The following is a 15,960-nucleotide window of genomic DNA, read 5'->3' on the forward strand; positions in this document are numbered from 1 at the left end:
CTTGTAGTATTCAGTAATACACTGTAATGCCTTGTAGTATTCAGTAATACACTGTAATACTTTGGAGTATTCAGTAATACTTTGTAGTATTTAGTAATACACTGTAATACCTTGTAGTATTCAGTAATATACTGTAATACCTTGTAGTATTCGGTAATACACTGTAGTACTTTGTAGTATTCAGTAATACACTGTAATACCTTGTAGTATTCAGTAATATACTGTCGGATGTCGTTGGAAGAATACGACAATGTCGGATACGACATATTCACAGACTAAATGGATCCTTCCATGAAGTGCTTCCCCTTTCTGCACGGTTGACCATGGTGCGAATTATAGGTCATGCCCTAGCTCCACAATGTTTTGATTTATTTTGAAAAAAATGGTGTCCAAACATATGCTGTTGCTCAGACCTTTATCTAATGCATTAATTTACAAATTTACAAGGCGACAATTTTCAACACGGTGAGTAATATACTCTGTCTGCATTCATTTCTTAAATCGTCAATTCGGGAGAGGACACATAAATATAAAAAAGCAATGCTCTGGGAAAACAGTATTTCCCACCATTAAGGGAGCTGGCGTATGTCATGTGCGTGCTAAAGGTTCTTGTGCTGTGAGTTCTTGCAAACAACACAATATTAGCTATTAGTGTGCACTGCCTTCTCCACATCAAAATTGTTAATTTTAGAAGAAAGATATGTTATATATATAGCTATATATGTGTCTGTATCATCGCTTATTATTTTTTTTAAAAATTCTGCTTTGCATATATCTAGCTATAGTTAGCTATAGATAGATATAATCTTTGTACCCCCTACCATTACATTTAAAAAAGTAATGCTATTGGAAGCCTTTACTTTTCGTTTATATGTTATTACGAACTATAGCTAGCAGTATCACAACAACTCTTGAAAGTGTTTTAAAAACATGCTGTATATTTAATATTATTAGATTGTCTGAGGTTGGAAAATTTGAAACACCGAAAATCCAAGGAAAATATATAGCTGGACAGGTAATTAAACTTTTGGTCAGTACATGTACCAAATTTTTCTAACAATTGCTATACCTTTTATTTGAAACAGTATCTTGGAGATTTAAAGTGTTTCACTATGTAACCTTTACATGGACTCAAATGTGATTTACCTAAAATTAGATTTTAAGCCTCAATGAAATTTGTTGTGTTTACATGGAGTTTTTTATCGGATTTGCAAATTTTTTAAATATGTACAGTTAGCTTTGTATATCAGGTAGATTGTGTTTTAGGGTGTGTTTGGAAGATTTGCCTACAACTACTAAAATATAGATTCTAATTCATAAAGCAAACTCTGGCAAAAAGTAAGATATTTTTATGTAAAAAAAAAACACTCTGTTTTAAATGATTTAGTTGTTCCTTCATCGTGTGTTTGGATACCGTGGTGTAGTTTTGTTTCCATGGGTTGCAAAAGTATATGATAGAGACCTGATTGCAAAATCAAAAGAAAAACCGTAAGTATATATATATAGCTAATTTTATTAGCTTTCTAATGTTTTAAATGTAAATTTTTATCATTCTTTTGCCTGTGTATATACTTATTTATTAATGCCTGTATTTTATTTGTTTATAAATGTATTATAGCCAGGCTTTTCTACAGGACAAACAAAATAATGTTGACAAATTTTGCTGTAGAAAATGTGTACAACAGGTAAAAATTACAACAGGCGAATACCCATTGATTTTTCCACGGGCTGTTATCACAGTCTTTCTCATGTAAGCTCTGCAATGGAATTAAATTTCAAAACTATTTTCAAGCAAAACCTATCCTGCTAATAGCACTTCTTCTAAGTTGATAAAGTTTCTGCAACCCAACAGTATAAAAAAGAACCATATAAGTCTTTTTAGCCAACAAATTTTAATGAGTTACTTACTTTTTGACCAAAAATCTATATTATAATTCCCCGTATACGTCTGTCTGTCACGCAAAATGTTAGCTTAGCTGCACAATAGCGAGAGGCAGGCAATGCAGTATAAAAAGGACAGGCGAACCCGTGGATTTTCCATGGGCTAACGACTAGTTAATTTAAAAAAATTAAAATTACTGAACATGTGGTGCGGGTAATGCATGCTACTGACCTCAATCAAATTTGTGTGAGTCAATGACAACTATAATTATTGGCTAATAATTTAGATTATTAGATGAGGTACCAGGACCAGACATTGAAAAAGATTTGCACTGCAATATATCAACATATTATCAAGTCTTGATTGATCAAAGAGATTCCCCATATATTGTAAGTTTATTGTTGACTTTGCAATTCGAACTTTTACAGCAACTTGTGACATTTATGTAGCAACTTGTAAATTTTATATATCCGCGTGTAAAACTATTGTGCTAACTTGTGAATTACAACTTTCAACTCTTGTTTTAAAAACCAGCAAGTAACTCGCATCTCATGAATTTAATGCTCCAACTCATAACTTAAATAGTCTCAACCGACCATGGAAACTCCTTGATAGACATTATCATTTTTTGATGATTTTTTTTATCTCTAGGGACTTTTATGTTTGATTTTATATTTTTTTTATATTTTATAGTTTCTATCTAAGTACCTGCTGATATTTTTGCATCACAGATTGTTGTGTTAGCGCTGTGTTTTTAATGGATTCTATGTTTTAATTGTGATGATAATTTATTTTTTAAATTTTTTGAATGTTATTGACAAAAGTTATAAAAGGATCTGTTTGATATAAGATTTTGTAAGTAAGTACATCAGTCCTATAAAATGTCTATCTCAGAGAATGTAATCTTTCAAACTTAAGACTTGATAAAAAAACTTATGTTATAAATCTTCTCACCTTGGAATCTCTTTTATATTGTAAAATGCTTATTTTGTAATTTTTATTATTTTCGCCATTTAAATAAAGCTTGTCTTGGATATGTAAGTTCTGCATTGTAAACGTTTGATATCATCTTACAACAGTTTACTCAAAATTTTATGTTGTCACTATGCACCTATATATGTGCAGGGTTTCCGTTTCTATCTCTTAATCACCTTGAAACACTTGTGGTGGAGATTACAGCGTCCAGCATTCATTTCTCTACTAGGGACGTAATAAGAAGAGTCGGATTAACTATGCATTAAAGTGGATATGTATACTATAACCTAAAACTGAGGTGCTAATAAGGATTTATTTTTCTTTTTCTTTGTGAATCCTTTTCAGCCAAAAAAAAACTAAAAAACTAGAATCCGAAATATTGAAAATTCTTTAAACAATACTCAAGAGCTTTATAAGTTTTGTTTTTTAATTTTTTTTGTTTTTATTTTTTTCCTCTTTCAAAATAAATTTTGACCTGAACATTTTTAATTAACATCATATGCGAAATGTCACAAAATACGGTTCGAAATTATTTTCCTTATATGATAGTTGTGTTAATACTTGCACTTAAATGTTTTTTATGATTTCTTTCATAGAGAGCTCAACCTGAGGCCGTTACTTTTCTTGGTAACAAAAGAGACACTTCGTTATATGCAGTACCAGGTACCTCTACTTTTTCTAACAATTTTGTTGCAATTTAAGACACTGTAGTATAAAGTTGCGGAAATAGTGCCTGTAGGTAAACGAGTTATTGCTTCTCTTTTCGTCCAGCAACCCGTTTGTTTAAAAAAGAAAATTATAAACGCTCGGAAATTGATAAAAATTAGCGCGCCTGAACGTTACGCAATTAAACAGAGACTATTTTAACTCATATTGAAAAGAAACAGAACGAAAAAGATAAGATAGGTGTAGATTGTTAAAACAATGAGAATAATCGGTTTGCCGAAACGGCCGTAATCAGGAGCAGGTACCGATTCTTTTCTATTTCTGTAAAACATGTTTCACCTGCCCGACAATGAAGTATCTGATCAAACTCCTTGCAATTACAAAAAACCGCGTTCGTTTTTCTTTGAAAATATGAAGTGTGTAATAGAACGAAAGTGAGAATGAGCGTTCACGAGTTGCTTATGTGCGAATTCTTAAATACTCACCTAAAAGTGGGAGCGGGAATACCGATACCCGGAATGCCGGTAATGTTTTTGTTGTCAATTTCTTGATATTTGTCGGACGCAAAATGAAGCATAAAAGCGGGCATTATGGATCCTAACTCTTTCTTCGAATTCCAGGGAATTTAAATGTGTCTGCGGACTTTAATTTAAATAAAAAAAAATAAACAGCTTTGAAAAAGCTTAAAAATAAATGTAGTTGGACTACAGACAAGTTGCTCTGCAAGCAGCATATGTTTTAAACTTGACGACATATGGGTGCTTATCTTTGTTTTTTCTTGCTGTGCTTAGATTTATTTACATTTTCTGGCAACTTCATTGGTTTATTCAAAACCTCATTTAAAACCCTTCTCCTTTGTTGCTAAAATTGCATTTTAGCTTGTTTTTTTTCGGTAGTTACAAATGCGCATGCATAAAGACAAAATCCGAGCTAAAAGGTCCGCCAAGGCGAAAATGCGTTGGATGGGTGTAAAAGCGATTATAATACGAATTTGTTGTATCTGCTGACTGGCCAAGTTTACCCTGCTGAGTTAAATTAATAAGTCTGCATGCATGTGTGTCTTATTTGTTTTATAGTACGATTTTTTTAATATTAATGCATGTTATTGCATTCTTTAGGTTTAGATTATGTGAATCACGAAGACGTCTTACCCTACCTATCGAACGAAGAATCACCCATACAGCATGAACTGTTCGACAAATTTTTGACGAAAGATGGTCAAGGTAAAATGATAATTTGTTTGATGTTGACATTTTAGGGAATAGAACAAAGCAGTCAACCTTGGTAGCATGTTGTTATAAAAAAAAGATAAAGATTGGAAATTTAGATTTGTGCCAAAATTTATACAGACGAAATATCTTTAACTTTCTGGATAAAAGTGTCTTGTAAGACCAAGGTTATATATGTGTGCTCTCCTCTTGTTCAAACTACTGTTAAGCAATATGCAATAATATAATAGAAGTGCATAAAATATGGTCTGTTACCACCTCAATCGACGTTTGTGTAAGTCAACGAAAAGCACACTGAGAACACCAAGATTTTTTCGACTAGAGCAACAATTTCTGGTACTTTTTTTAAAAAACCATTAGGGACCCCATCTAGCACGCCGGGACGCGTATTTTACGTTCCCTGCCTAAAGTTTTGGTTGCTTATTAGATTTCCCCGCCATGAGCTCGTGCTAGCTTTTCTTTCTGTCATATTGTCCACTGTAATAGGACCAAATAACTGCCCTTGTATTCCAAACTCAAATTTTGTCTTCTTACAGCTAGTTCGTCATTGCATATATGGCACGAAAAGAATCACAAATGGTTAGAACTGTCTGATGTTCATCGTGAGACAACTGAAGATATTAGAGTTACGATTATACCTTTCTATATGGGGTCAAGAGTAAGTGATATTGATATTTTTGTTACATTTACTGTTATGTCTTCTTTTGCGATTGGGAAGGCCGAGTAACAAGTTTTTATCTTGAAAATAAAAAATAAGAACAACAAGGGAATAATAGACGTTAGATTTGTAATTATTTAATAAGGTGTCTTATTCTTCTGTTTTAGCTAATAAATAAAAGCACAAGTTTCTGGGTAAGTGGTTCTTGGAGACAGTTTATTTTTCATTTTTAAGGAACATGCACTGAACACCTTCTATGCCGAACATTTCCCCCTTTTTTGGACAAGCACTTCTGTGCACTTCTAACTTTCCTCTCCCTGTAACTGCATATGCTTCCTTAATTTCTAACTTTGTCTATTCTAAACAAGCGAGCTCGAGATGAAGTCCGCTGTAATTGATTTAATAAGGCCAGGTTTTTATTCTGCAAGAAATTTGCGAAGTAAAATTTTCGATGGACGTATTATTATGTAAATTCAACTTGACGCTCCTTCCTGGTGATTATTAGCGCTGAACGTCGAACATGTCAGAGATTTTTGGAACTAAAGGAACTATAAAATAGGTTGTTATCTTGCCTGTATGGGTGCGTAAGATATTTGAGACTTGGTGTTGATGGCACTGGTACAAACTCTGTGTATATATCAATATGGGAATGTCTGGATGTATATCTGGTGCAATTTCAGAGTTGACAAAAAAAAATTAACCTGACGACTTGCTGTTTAAAATTACTTTTTTCTTTCTATAAATCAAGTCCCAATTCCCAATTTAAATGTCCCTAAAATCCACGAACCATCAATTTCGTTTCGCTCAAGTTGCAAAAAATTTCAACGGCCTAAGGTGTCGCTTAAATAGTGTTGTGGACCTTCTGTTATTTATCTTATCGAACATTTCAAACCGTGCGCGTTTTTACCCCTCGTGTAGTTACAAATGTGTACGATAGAATTGATAAAGTACTTTTTATTAATTCTTATTTTTGACTATTTAGTGGAGGTATAGTATCAGACTTGAAAATCTTGGATCGAAACCTGTTCAGTTACGCGAGCGTCACTGGAGAATATTCAGTTTATCGGGAACACTTGAAACTGTGCGTGGTCGCGGAGTGGTCGGTCAGGAACCTGTTCTCTCTCCCAAAGAGCCAGCATTTCAGTACAGTAGCCATGTTTCTTTGCAATCAGCCAGTGGTCACATGTGGTAACTAAATTCCTGCTATTTTTATCGGATCAATTTATTTTATCAATTTTCTGCCTTTTCCTGTCCTACTTCAGTTTTAATCATTACTATGCTCAGAATTGGTTGTAGTGTAGTCGGAGCCTTCTTTAACTGCAGCTAAGCAACACAGGATTCAGGCTGAACAGCAATCATTTGAAGTTCATTTTAGTATGAAGCTGAGCGTCACCGGGACTCAGTCATAATGTGCTAAAAAATTTAAGATAAGGTCTATCTTGATAGATATTACTCTATATGCGGTATCTGCCGTTTCTAAGGGAAATGGAAATTTGTTCGAGTTACGAAGTTCTACTGCTTCATAACTCGGAAGTTAGAGACTTGGAAATAATAGGTCAGTTAAATTCGAGTTAACGATAGTTTTCTGTCACGCGCCTAGAATGGGTGATGTACGGAGTATAATTTAAGGACCGCGTGGCGCTTTGCATTTGTCAATCAAAATGTAAAAATGTATGAATAACGAAGTGTTTGACGATGTCTGGGTTAACTGGCAGTTTTTATAGGGAAAAATTAAGGTAGAAACTAAAACAAGTGCCAAAGTCTTGTTTTATAGTGGGAAGCCTGTGTGTAGGAGTTAAAACTTTCTATTGTAAACTATCTATATTTTAGGGGAACTTATCGCATGGAACATCGTAACGGAGAAATGTTTGACGTTCGCATTCCACCATTTTCTCTGGAAAGTAAAGAAGACACGTAAAAAACTGTATGCGCATGCGCTTAGTCTGACGCCGACCCGAAGAAAGCAACAACTACAACAGAACAAACTCCTACACCCGTTCATGTTTTTATATAATAGTGTTTGTGTATTTTTAATTTTACTCAAATCTCCACTATGTAAAATATTTAGCTCTGACCTAATGAAATAAAGCCTCGAGTTGGACAATAGCCTCGGTTCAATACAGATGTGGGAATCGCAAAATAGTTGTTCTGAGGGCAAAATACACTAGGTGGGGAATTGAGTTTTCTTTGCTCGATGCTTGGTGCGTCGTTTAACTTTTATGGGAAATGGATTTGTTGAGATTACCTCGGCAACATTTTAAAATCCTGAAAATCAACTATCATAAAAACTTTTCCAAATATTGTAAACAATATTAGTCTACTTTGCTGTATTAATATGATAATCCGTTTCGGATTTTTTTAGCAGTTTCTTTGTAACGGAATCACCGATATACTACAGTGTATTTTATATTTTTTGTAATTTTCTTTTTACAATTAAAAAACACTAAAGAGGACAGGAGACATTATACGTGGAAAGATAACAACTGTAAACACATAATATAAAGATCGACACTACACGACTAACGACGTTGAATTTTGCTTTCTTGCACGGCAAGTTCAATATCTCCGTCTAAATTATGTGTCTTTTCAGACATCGATCGTGTTTCTCTGACACACAACAACATGGAACGAATTAACGAAAAATTCAATCGGGTCTTTATCCAAGAACTAACAATTGATTTCGAAAGCTTGCGTTTTTCGGCAATTAAATCCGCGGCATGCAAGTAAAAACGACTGCATTCCCTCGACATTCCTCCGAAACATGAAAACACTAACGGTGTAAACGAACCGCGATCAACATGATAATTCGTTCATTATTTGATCGTTTTTGTTTTTCGTTTTCATTCTTTTTATGAGCATTTTGAAGTGTCAGATTCTTGTGACATTTGGCTAAAGGGTTAAAAACCCTTACATCTGCATACGCCATTTGTCCTTTTACCCAAAAACATTTTGCTGCAACATCAGTTCTTGCTTCATTGGTTGTTATTGCAGTCTTCAGCTTAAATATATCACCGGTCGAAGGCTGTGGAAGCGGTTCCACAATAACTTCTTGGCATACCTCTTACTATTTCCGCTGTGCAATTTCGAATTTTTTTGTAAATAAACTTTCTTGTGTATGAGATTTTTTATTATTTCAATCTTAAATCAGACAAATAAACTCCACACTTTCTAACAATGACCAATTCGTACCTGTCCTAACCTGAAAATGTTGACAAGTCGAAACACACTGTTTGGTTCCGCACTCTATTCTTGCATAAATTTTTTTCTGTCCTCAAGAAGTAGTTTTGGTTGACAGATATGAGGTAAAGCCGACAAGTTTTGGCAGACAGATATAAGGTAAATCCGACAAGCCCCTTCGCAGCACCCTCATTAATAAGAGTTCCTATAGAAACTGAAGAGGCTACCCCGGGTAAATAATAATAATATTGATTTAAGAACAGACTATTTTAACAAATCTATATATTGAATGGTGATTTTAATAAATTGCAAAAATATACACTATTATAATTATGACGTATAATAAACTAACCAATGAAAGCTGACATATTTACATAAATTATTTATCTCGTCACTCAAGAAAAAAAATGCTACTGTTTAATTTTCTTGAGCAAAAATGTTTCATTCTGCAAAATTCATCCTTCTTTTGATAAGAAAATACCTTTCCTATTTTTTGACTAAGTACAACTACATCACTAAATATGGGACTAAATTTACCCCTAAAAATTATGTTAATAAATTCCAAGTGTCTATTTCACATGCAGATGAGGTTTCACTGGGTAAATGTACAAGTGGTGGGTATTTTGATCTTTGTGTTTTGAAAACAGATTGGCGCGTCGCAATACAAAGGAAAAGACTCGTGACATCATATTTTAAAACAAATGAGATATCAATCCAATCAGCACAAGATCACCTTTAAACGACCTAATTTTATGTAAATCGCGTCTAGACCTTATAAACATCTTAAACATCTTTTATGGGTCTCTCAAAAGATGATCAAAAAATGTTTGTACCACTGCATTTTGAAAGACATTTTTTATTTAAGACATCTTTTTCAATCTATAATGAATCTTCTAGAACACATCTTTTCAAAACTGTATCTACAAATCTTACAAATTAAATCCGCAAGACCCATCTTTCGGGAAAAAAACTCTCAGCAGAAAAATTTTTTTCACAGATATTGTGTTGTCATTGTGAGAGTTTTAATGTTGTCAATTCTTTCCTATTTTTCAATTTATGTCATCTAATAAGTCATTTGTATAACTTGCAACACAACAAATTTGTCAAACCTCCAATGATCTCCTATTTTACGTGACCGATATGAGCGATGAAATGTATAAAAAAATACCTGAGCGAAAACATCCAAGAACAAGGCGCCTTGGAAAAAAATCGTTAAAAAAATAAAAGTATAATAACAAAGCATGCAAGACGTCATAGACATAAACAGCATAGATATATCATCAGCTCACTCAATCGTCAGGAAGCTTTTATTTTGTATGTTAAATTCTGCATTTGCCAGTTATTTAATCGTTATTTATAAATTACTGGAGACGAGATAATCGCCCTACAACTTATTATCCTGATTCGATAAAAGTTTCAACATTTCAACGTTGTCATCTTGATTATTCGTTTTAAAAGTTTCGTTCTCCTCCGCCTTGCCCGTTGTAGTTTCACTCTCCTCGTTTAACTTGCTTTCGCTGACCTTGTTAACTTCGCACATGCGGTTGGCATTTTCTTTCTTCTCCAGGATCTCCTCCAACTTTTTGATCTCCACCGTTTTGACTTCTTCATATGACTTTGCCATCGCTTGCAGTTCATGTTTCTGTCTTTCTTGGTCAGAATGTGACGGGGGTGAGACGTGAGGGATGTTTAAATACTCGTCATCGCTCAACGCGCGACTGTTTGGACGAGTTTTTTCGCGATGAAGTTTCAAAACATTTTCTAGGGCAGTCTTCCACGATGTTAGGGGAATCACAAAGGCGGAGATGTCATCGTAACTTGCGGTTTCGTTAGATAACATCCTCCATCCACGTTCGCCCAACACACCCCTCGCTTCGTCGACGAGTCCTTGCGCAGCTACGATGCATCTCCGAGGTTCATCAGCTTTTTGTTGTTCCAGCTTGCTTTTCAATATGTTACCTGCCTTCTCGTTGCTTAATTTTTCCCATAATCCATCAGAAGCTAAGACTAATACGTCATCCTCGGTAAAAGCAGTGTTTAGATCATACACGGTCACTTCTGGAGCCGCAAGTAAAAACGGTTTGATTTTTATGTTGGCAGCGTACGGAACTTCTAAATCGTGATCACCGAATCCTCGCGTCGTACCGATCGTATCGAGCAATCGAGCCCGTTTTCCTTCACCACAAACGACCTGTGGTTTTAAGTCGTTTTTATCAATCAGCTTCAACGCCCAACCGTCCATATTATGATCCCTGTAAAGTTGACGCGTGCCGATATCTTTTTTACGGCAACGATGTTGAAACTGATAGCGTGTGTATTCATCGCACAACAAGGCCGGCTTCAAATAAGCAAGCATTTGGACTCGCTTGCGTTCGGATTCGGGATTGTGGTCACGTGACAACGGGTGAGGAATGTCGTCTTTATACAGCACTGCTCTACAATCACCTGCGTTACACACGAAGAGTTTACCTAAAGACAGGAAGGATAAAAAGAGATAAAAAAAGACTTTCTTCCAAATTTCGCGTTTTTCCGTACAATTCGCGAAATTTTAAACTCGAAAATTTAAATTTACACTAAATTACACTAAATTCTCAGAAAAATATTTTCCGCTAATTTTTTTTGCAGAAAATTCCCAATAATTAATCATTTTAGTATGGTAGCCGACAACTGCCATGCAAAAAAAAAAAAAAAATCTAAAAACAAAAAAAAAAATCAACTTTGTTTTAGATTAAATGAAATAAAACGAAATGAAATAAACTTTGCTTTAAATCAAAGTACAATGAAACGAAGCGAAATCAACTAAATGAAATGAAATTAATTTAGAGTATAAATGTAAAAGTAATTGCTCGAAACAACAATTTTTTAAAAAATGACATTATTTCTTCCGCGGGACCTTATGTACGACGAGGCTTCTGAATTATTACAAAGAAGACATCCTGGGGTAAAAAAGAAAAGAAAAAAAATTATGTCAAGAGGATCTAATTGTGTTTTTTCAATGAATGGCTAATGCGTTATCAGAACAGTACTACCCATTTATGGTTGTAGAGATACTGCCAGTAGAAAAAAATATTATTAAGAGTATGGACCTCAAATTCAGAGATGGTTGGCAGGTGGTATCTGGAGTACCTATACGAATCTGGGAGAATTCCAAATTTTTTAAGATTAGACAAGGGCACAGAGACATCTACTATCCGTGTTATGCAGTGTTTCTTAACACAAACTCTATGGATCAAAACATAGATGATATCCATTCTAATGTACTGTCCCCATCATTGTTGACATATTTGGAAAATTCGCCTTCGATAAAATCCTCTACCATTACAAAGGAATATTCCCCTGACACTTTCAATAGTTTCCCTAATTTTTCTATGCGTTATGAAAACTTTCTTCTTTGCTAGCATCAGCGGTTAATTTCAACTTTAACAGTTCAGCAAAGTTTAGTGCTAACATATGCATTTCGTGATAAAGTTTCCTTATTTTCCTGAATTGGTGAAGCTTTGTTCACCATGTCAATAGCATCGTATGTGTTCTTCAAAATCTTCTTGATGACCAGTTGTTTACCAGCTAAATCTTTAGCTTTAAAAACAGAACGAAAACCTCCACGGGCAAATGGTTTTTTCTTAATGAAATATTTTTCTTCAACTGGCTGACTCCAAGCCATTGAACTAATGTTGAATTGAAAAATGTCATTAATTTTAGATGCATCTGAAACTTTGAAGACCAATGTGCCCAATCGCAGCATTGATGATACTGTTAAACTTTCAGGCTGCAGTCGCTTACTGGATGACACTTTCGTGGAGGATGAAATTAATGATAAACTTTGACGTGATGATGTATTCCTTCTATGCCCTTTTTTGTTGAAATTTATTGGTGCATTCACCATGAGTTTGCTTAGCACTTCTTGGTCAAAATCATTTTCCTTCTTCATAGGATGGTTGCTTAAAGTGTTTTGAAAAAATCTAACGTGCATCTATTCTGACACAAGATGGTTCATTTACTGATTTACTGATTTACTGATCACACTCCATATTTCTACTGGATAGCCTGTCAGCAAAGTCTCTCTTGCAAGCAATTTTGACATTATCAAATGTTATTTCTTCGAAAGGTTAAGTCAAACTCAAGAGGACAATATTTGGATGCTTCATAGAACTACCTGTTGTTTCACTGGCACAACGCTGAACAATCATTTCTTTTTCTGCCAGAATTCCATTGACAAGCTTTTTGGTTCTTTTCTTTTTCATTTTACATGCAAAGTGGTTCCACTTGTCTGCATCCTTATTCGCCGCCATTAAGTTTGAGAGTATTACATCTGGCTTGTGAATTTTGGAGTCAATAGCTATACGTCAAAAACACATTTTTGACAATTAACAATTTTCCATAAGCCAAAACATCACATTTCATCATTTCCACAAAAAAATATGTAATTTTTTAAAAAATCGTTGTTTTTGATTTAAAGCAAAGTTAATTTAATTTCGTTTCATTTCATTTGATCTCGATTGATTTAATTTAATTTTGCTTTCAATTGATTTATTTTTTTAATTTTAGATTTTTTCTTGTTTTGCATGGTAGTTCTCGACCACCATAGCGCTTAAGCCACAATTTCTTAATGATCCTTCAGCTCTTTTAGTGTTGAATGCACCATGCAACAAAAATTATAAAATGCTTCACTGTGCAAGATAGGCTGCAGCATGAAACACAGACAACTGCGATGATATATCAGAAAAACAAAGGTTAAACATTTCTTATCATATTTTGTTACAAACTGCATATCATGGGTTTGACAACTCGCTTTTGCTTTGTTTTCTTTATCCAAAAAAACTGCAAAACATGTTACACTTTATGCTATATATTCCTTGAAAAATATGTTGAGATATCTCTTGAAACAGGCACACAAAATAGCCATATAATAGCCATGGCCAAAATAGCCACATAATTCTCCCCATTTGCACAGATTTTAACCAGATAACGCATGCCCATTCTTGTAGAATATTACATTTATCTCGGCTGCCATCTCGCGTAGAAAAATCTTCTTACTTAACGAATGGCATGTGCTACGTGTTTAATTTGTTGAATATATATGCAACTTTTATACGATACGATTTAAAAAAACAAACACAGAATCAATACCTTTCATAAATAGAGCAACCAAAGCTGTACAGCCACCTTCAATTCGAAAGTCATAGCGTTGTTGCTGGATTTCCTCGTCCATTGCTATAAACGCTTTCTCTAGTGCACCCATGATCAACTTTTCTGCATCAACTGAAGTGATTAATCCAGTCATCAAATACTTTTGGTCCATCTCTTCTTGTGTTATTACCAACATATGAGAGATTTCAGTCAATTTGTCTTTAATATGGTAGTGTAAGCTGTGGTAAGCAAAAAGAGCTGATCCAACTCCTAGAAGTAGAAAAAAGAAAACTACAACTTTTAACCCATAGACAACATGTCATGAAAATATCCGGAAAAACCAAGCAAAAACTACCGAACAGTTAGACATTTTTAAAAGATTGTAGAGTTCGTTTTTTTTTTCAAAATTAACCTAATTTACTTATCCGCAAAATTAAATCCACCTGAAATATTCCAGAAGTGTCTCAACCGGCAAATAAAATCCATGCAAATTTTTGTCATCCATGAAATTAAATACATGCTTAATTTAATTTAGGTTAATCGACCTTTTTTTTTCTTCAAATATTACCTTAACAGAATTTTACTCTTACAAATATTTCTGATCATTCAACTACATTTTGATTACTCTTATTGTAAACAATCGAATGGTTCCCGTGAACTTTATACGCTTGAAAATTTTTAGAAGGAACCAATGCTGGATCCCATTGTAGCAACTTTTAGCATGTGATTGCTAAGCGAAAAATTAGTGTGCGTTCAATTTCCATTTGTTTAAATTTTGGCTGGTGATTAAAAAACGAAACAAAAACAAACAATAAGTGACTTCCACGATAGATAAACCAATGTCTATTGCATTCTGTTGTATTTATGAAGAAAAAAAAGTGGAGAGAAAGCAAAAAATATTTTGCGTAAGAAAATTTTACACGCAAAGAGATCTTGCTTTAGACTTGTTTTCTTAGCCTTCGTATCCTGAGAAATAATCAACGAATCAGTTACAAGACGTAAAGGAAAGAAATTGTGGAAATCTCACCAAAGAATGGCATTTATACCATTCATCATAGCCTAAAATAACAAAACAGCTTATATTTTAAATTTTTTTCCTAGAGAAATCCTGTTTTACTTCAGACATCTGGGTTTTTTTATTATCTTTTAAAAAAATGTGGACTAAGTGTCTCCATTTCCTTGGCTTCCTACTATATGACATGGTGGCTTAGAATTAAAATTTGGCTGGGAAAATTAAAAGTCAGAGAAGATCATACTTACCAGCATGTCCATCAAAAACACCAAAATAAATACATGGTATTTGACACATTTCTGTCGTCCAGGATTCGTCTCGTTGATTCACGGGCACGGTAACAACAAAAGAATTAAAACTACTTTGGTCTTCATTAACATGTATCGTCTTTCCAGCATTTATTACTTCAGCATAGCCAGCCATCATAATAAGTGGCCTCTTAGGATGCATCACTGGTCGAATTTCATGATCAGCAGATGCCTGTGTCGCTTCCTCATCCAATTCAAGAAATGCAGGTCTCTCATATTTGTATTTATGTGGCAGTGAGTATCGTGTGTATGCAACCAAACTTGGCTGAGGTGAATCCAGTAGATATGAGACGGCACGGGTTGTAAATTTCTTCAAAGACTGAAAATTTTGTGACACTGACATCTTGAATGGATCACAACAAGAAAAACATTTTCTTTCCATTTACGACTGCATACTCAATAAACTAAAAGAGAATGCCTGAAAATATTATAAACAGACAACAGTTAAGATTTTCTTTAATCAATTTGTTTGGCTGTTTCCGAAAAATATTTGGCTTGCAACATTACCGTTTTATCTTAAATGTTATCTGGTAGATATAACAGTCAACACAATTTAACAAAACAGCCATGTGTTTTTTCAGGCCCCTGGGTAGTTTATTACAAAAAAATTGTGCCTCTTCAGGCCCTCAGGTAGTTCTTTGCAAAAAAAATTGTGCATGAATCTGTCAATTTTATTTTCAGACTTTTTAGTTCAGATTTGTTTCTATCAGCAAAAAAATGTCGATTTGTATGCTATAAGCCTGCCTACTTTGTTAATACGTTGATATTAGTGTTGGCATTAGCGTCACCATTTGCTGCAAGCCAAAATGAATTAGAAAGGTTGATATTGGAAAAAAGATTTACTAGAACATTAAGACATTCAGTTAGGGAAATCTTACAATTGCAAGATTCTATTTAAAAACACACATGCATGTTTTTTTAATTAT

At 34.1% G+C, this 15,960-nt stretch overlaps 2 protein-coding genes across 2 annotated transcripts; one reads left to right on the forward strand and one right to left on the reverse strand.

The window, feature by feature from the left end:
• Window positions 1-341: 341 nt before the first annotated feature.
• Window positions 342-7,514, forward strand: LOC130623608 (polymerase delta-interacting protein 2-like). The gene is made up of 10 exons (XM_057439111.1): window positions 342-465; window positions 955-1,015; window positions 1,388-1,488; window positions 2,169-2,271; window positions 3,454-3,520; window positions 4,642-4,746; window positions 5,289-5,410; window positions 5,578-5,604; window positions 6,393-6,598; window positions 7,241-7,514. Exons 1-10 carry the CDS (start codon window positions 383-385, stop codon window positions 7,326-7,328), a joined length of 963 nt encoding a protein of 320 aa, XP_057295094.1. The 5' UTR covers window positions 342-382; the 3' UTR covers window positions 7,329-7,514.
• Window positions 7,515-8,843: 1,329 nt separating this feature from the next.
• Window positions 8,844-15,960, reverse strand: LOC130623602 (protein phosphatase 1H-like). Its single transcript, XM_057439106.1, has 3 exons — window positions 14,975-15,960; window positions 13,715-13,984; window positions 8,844-11,056 (listed from the first exon to the last, which is right to left on the reverse strand). Exons 1-3 carry the CDS (start codon window positions 15,414-15,416, stop codon window positions 9,972-9,974), a joined length of 1,797 nt encoding a protein of 598 aa, XP_057295089.1. The 5' UTR covers window positions 15,417-15,960; the 3' UTR covers window positions 8,844-9,971.

Source organism: Hydractinia symbiolongicarpus, chromosome 13 (genome assembly GCF_029227915.1).
Source record: "Hydractinia symbiolongicarpus strain clone_291-10 chromosome 13, HSymV2.1, whole genome shotgun sequence".
Classification (NCBI taxonomy): domain Eukaryota; kingdom Metazoa; phylum Cnidaria; class Hydrozoa; order Anthoathecata; family Hydractiniidae; genus Hydractinia; species Hydractinia symbiolongicarpus.